Source organism: Myxine glutinosa, chromosome 6 (genome assembly GCF_964187855.1).
Source record: "Myxine glutinosa chromosome 6, kmMyxGlut1.1, whole genome shotgun sequence".
Lineage (NCBI taxonomy): Eukaryota > Metazoa > Chordata > Myxini > Myxiniformes > Myxinidae > Myxine > Myxine glutinosa.
In genome coordinates, this window is record NC_136266.1 from 134,212,109 (window position 1) to 134,216,287 (window position 4,179).

The 4,179-nt window shown below is 42.3% G+C and overlaps 1 protein-coding gene across 4 annotated transcripts in view; it reads right to left on the minus strand.

Annotated features, from left to right (window-relative positions):
- Nucleotides 1-2,443: 2,443 nt before the first annotated feature.
- ACE (angiotensin I converting enzyme) overlaps nucleotides 2,444-4,179 on the minus strand; it is a 149,408-nt gene continuing 147,672 nt past the window's right edge. For 3 of the 4 annotated variants that reach the window (XR_013623864.1, XM_068121109.2, XM_068121110.2), the window contains one exon: nucleotides 2,444-3,024. Coding sequence is in view for 3 of the 4 variants with exons in the window: in XM_068121109.2 (XP_067977210.2) it covers nucleotides 2,810-3,024 (215 nt within the window). In the remaining variant the exon portion in view is untranslated. The remainder of the gene's footprint in view (nucleotides 3,025-4,179) is intronic. The other variant, XM_068121111.2, reaches the window with a different exon arrangement.

Here is a 4,179-nt window from a genome sequence, read left to right on the forward strand (position 1 = left end):
TTTTGACTCTGTTAATCATGAGAATTTGTTTCACATTTTAAAGCAATTTGGTTTTGGGGCATCTTTTATTTCTTATGTATCCTTATTGTATAATCACATTTTTAGCTTGATCAAAATCACTGATGGTCTCTGTTCACCTTTGCGGATTGGGAGGGGAATTCGGCAAGGTTGTCCCTTATCTAGAATCTTGTACTCTCTTTGCATTGAGCCCCTTTTGATTCGTTTACGATCTTCTCTTATGGGCTTTTCAGTGACTCCATCAGAAAATCCCGTTATCATTTCGGCCTATGCTGATGATGTATGTGTTGCTGTTCGCAGCAGTAATGACATTGCTCTGCTATTTGAGTGTCTACGGGTCTACTCTCAAGCATGTACAACGCAAATTAATTGGTCAAAATGCAAAGCAGTTTGGGTCGGCACTACGCCACCTTCTGCCCTTCCAATTCTCCCTATGAATTTGACATGGGGAAAAGAAGGTGCGAAATACCTCGGTCTTTATCTTGGAACCCCTGGTTTTGTCAAAAGGAATTGGGATGGTTTGCTCCACAAAATTAGCAATAAATTAAACAGATGGAGAGGAATTTTGTCGAACTTGTCTTTTCGAGGTCGTGCCCTGGTCATTAACAACCTGGTGAGGGGTATGCCTCTCTCTTATGGCATAAAATGATTGCCTTGCAGCCACCTGCAACGTTGGTGTCGTCAATCCAAAAATGCTTACTTAACTTCTTTTGGGATGGCAAACACTGGCTAAAGCCAGAGACTATTTGCCTCCCACTGGCGGAAGGGGGTCATGGACTTATGGACATTCTCTGTCGGGTGATGGCCTTCCGAGTCTCTACAGCTCGTCGTTTTATATTTCTGGAGGCCTTGCCCTGGAAATCTACTGCAAACTGTATATTAAAACAAGCCGACATGCTTGGCTACAATTGTGAACTCTTTTTCATGGAGCTGCAACATGTCGATGCTTCGCTGCTCCCTGACTTTTACCAAGATGTCTTGCACGTCTGGGGGTCCATTTCAGTAACTCGGCAAATGGAGAAGTACAACAGTGAAAGGTTCTTCCGGGAACCCCTTTTCTACAATGGCCTTTTTCCTGCTATTCCTCACTCACGTGCTTTTGTGCAACGTTTTTTGAATGCTGGCGTGAAAACGACTCAGGACCTTCGTGACTGTAACAGGAATAGTTGGTTCTCCGCAGGACATCTTCAAGTAAGAACTGGTATCAGATCTTTGAGGAGCGTAGCCAAGGTCCGACAGGAAATCCTGTGTGTTGTCAGGCACTTGGGCCTGAGCTTAACCGCCAACATTGGTGACCACCATGCACCACCACAGATCTGTGCTTGCTCTAGCCTGCCGGCTGATAGCACCACAACATCTACTTGTTATCCTCATCACCACTTTCCAGCAAGGATAAAAAGAGACTGTATCATTTGTGTATTTCAATCCGGTTTCCCTCGTTACATCTGGTTTCTTTTGGGGCTCGATGGAAAGAGAAACTGCCTTCTGGGTCTCCCTCCCATCCGCAATGGTCTGCAATGTATGTTTCACCGATTGTTAAAAGAACTGGTGATATTGCTTGGAGACTCGCCCATATGGTGTTGCCCTCCAATGTTTTATTACATCGTTTTAATGAGGATAATTCGGTGGAATGCCCTTTTTGTATGATTTCTGAAGACCTTTTCCATGCTTACGTTGATTGTGCAAGACTCTCTCCCTTATTTGGTTTTTTATCAACTTTTTTGAATCGTATGAACTTTTCTTTTTCTGCATGGGTTTTTATCTTTGGAATACCACTTAGTTACAAAAAACGCTCTGAAACTGCTCTTGTTAATTTCTTAATTTCTATTGGAAAATTAGCAATCTACAAAACAAGAAAAGCAAAGCTCCTGGCAAATGCTGATATTTTATGTGATGTTGGTAATTGTGTTTAAGGCTCTGGTCATGGCAAGGTTACGCTTGGAATTTTCTTTTTGCCAAATGAAAGATGATTTACAAACCTTTGTGGAAAAATGGTGTGTAAAGGGGGGGGGGGGTTTGTAAACTTGATAATGGTTTGTTAAGTTTTTTATTTTCGTGTTTGGTGTTTTTATTGTTGTTGTTCAGCTGCACATGTTTGGAATTGTAGTGACTTTATTATTTGCATGACTTGTGTGGTTTTCTTAATTTTATAATAAAAGAGATACAAAAGTCAAAAGTCTCTCTCTTTCACACACACATACACACACACACACACACACACACACACACACACACACACACACACACACACACACACACCCCTCCATCTCTCCCACCTCTTTCTTTCTCCCTCCCCCCCCCCCCCCTCTCTTAGTATTCCATCAGTGAAGCAAAGGGTGATATTTGCTGGTACTTAATAAATAGGCAACCCTTTTCTATTTTCGTATTTAGGACTGTCCAAGGAAGTTGACATGGGCTATAAAAATGAGTATCATTACGGTTTTATTTATTGATCTGTAAAAACCATCAGGAATATTGTTTCATGCACGTTTGTTTATCCCAATGGGTCATGACAACCTCATGAAGGCCACACTATTGAAATCACCTGAAGATTATTGCACAAAACAGTCCATGTTCGCCTCCTCTGTTAAATACACAATCATACAAATGTTCCATCTCAGTGAATTACATTCAGATTACGTAAAAACACATTGAAAGATTAATTACAACTAAATATGTCGATCAAAATAGATTAGATGTAAACATCTTCACTTTGTGTTTCCTGTAATCGCACACAAGACCCCACTATGCTTCGGAAACCCTTTCAGCGATAGTTCTAGAAACGAGTTACTCAAATCGACTTTGCACTGTGCATTGCCAAGGAGTTTTGTGGCATGTCCTTTTTATTTTGCTTGTGAAGTGTGCAGGCCATTGTGATGATCAGAGCGACACACAGAACCACAGCAAGAACGAGGAGGATCCACTGGCCTGCTTCGGCATTGCTGGGTGGCAACTTCATGCCCAAGAAATCGACGAGTTGTCTCTCATGACCATCTGCTTGGAGATCTGGAGGTATATATAAAGGTTGGGAATTCAGGAATTTCATTTACTAAGTGTTTCCTTAAGGTTTTTAGAGCAAGAGCTAAAGGGTTTTTAAATCTTGTCCAAGGCCATTGGGTTTGATGGTATTTTCTGATGGGGCTATCGCAGTGGGAGTTTACAAAAAGTGATTTCTGATGGGCACCATCACAGCAGGAGACCCACATCACGGCGTCAAAGTTCATACAAAAGCATATTTTTAGATTATTATTATTGTTTCGTATGCAGCCTGCGGCTGGGAGCGCGGTGGTTGTGCCGCTGATGGAGCCCCCTGTTGCTAGTGAGCCGGTACTCATTTTGCCAACCTCAATGATGGCAGGCTTAGTCAACTCACCTGGTGTTATTTAACGGCACGACAGGGACTCAAACTCAAGACCCTATTGATCAGCCACCTGAACTGTTAATCCAACACCAGGCTTAACATTTTTCGATGAAAATAGAGTATAATACACAATGTAATGTTTTAAATATTTTCAATGTTTTCATACACGGTCGTTAGGGTTATGGTTTGTAAAATTAGGTTGGCTATAAAACAGGTATATTAAAAGAAGGTATTTAAAATGCGTATTACAAGTACTTATTGCCGTTGCGGGGTTGCCCATAATTCCTCATTTAGTTAAGATACATTTATTTATATTATAGTTCAGTGACGCAATATTCCATTGCTAGTAAGCAGAATCACACTCTGAATCATCAGATGAAGAGCTGTATTTTGGTTGGTTCCTCTTCTGTTTCATCAACCGCCATGAGATTGTCATCCATGTGTTAACAGATATGGTGCGGGATCAAATCCTCTTCAAACTATTGAATCTGGTATATAGCTCTGTGAAGCTTCCAGACATTCTCTGTAGGGTTGTTGTTGTTGCTGTCGTATAGCCCTCAAACAGTTCTCTCGAACAAGCCCAGAGACCCCCCCACTTCCGGGATGCTGTACCCCCGCCTTCACGAAGTCAGGGCCGAGAGAGAGAGAGAGAGAGAGAGAGAGAGAGAGAGAGAGAGAGACAGAGACAGAGACAGAGAGACAAAGGGCCGGTCCATGGAGAACAATCGGTACCCTGACCATGAGCACGCTGCCCTGAGAAGTCCGGGCAGCAGGGAAGAATGGGGAAGATTTGGCCCCCA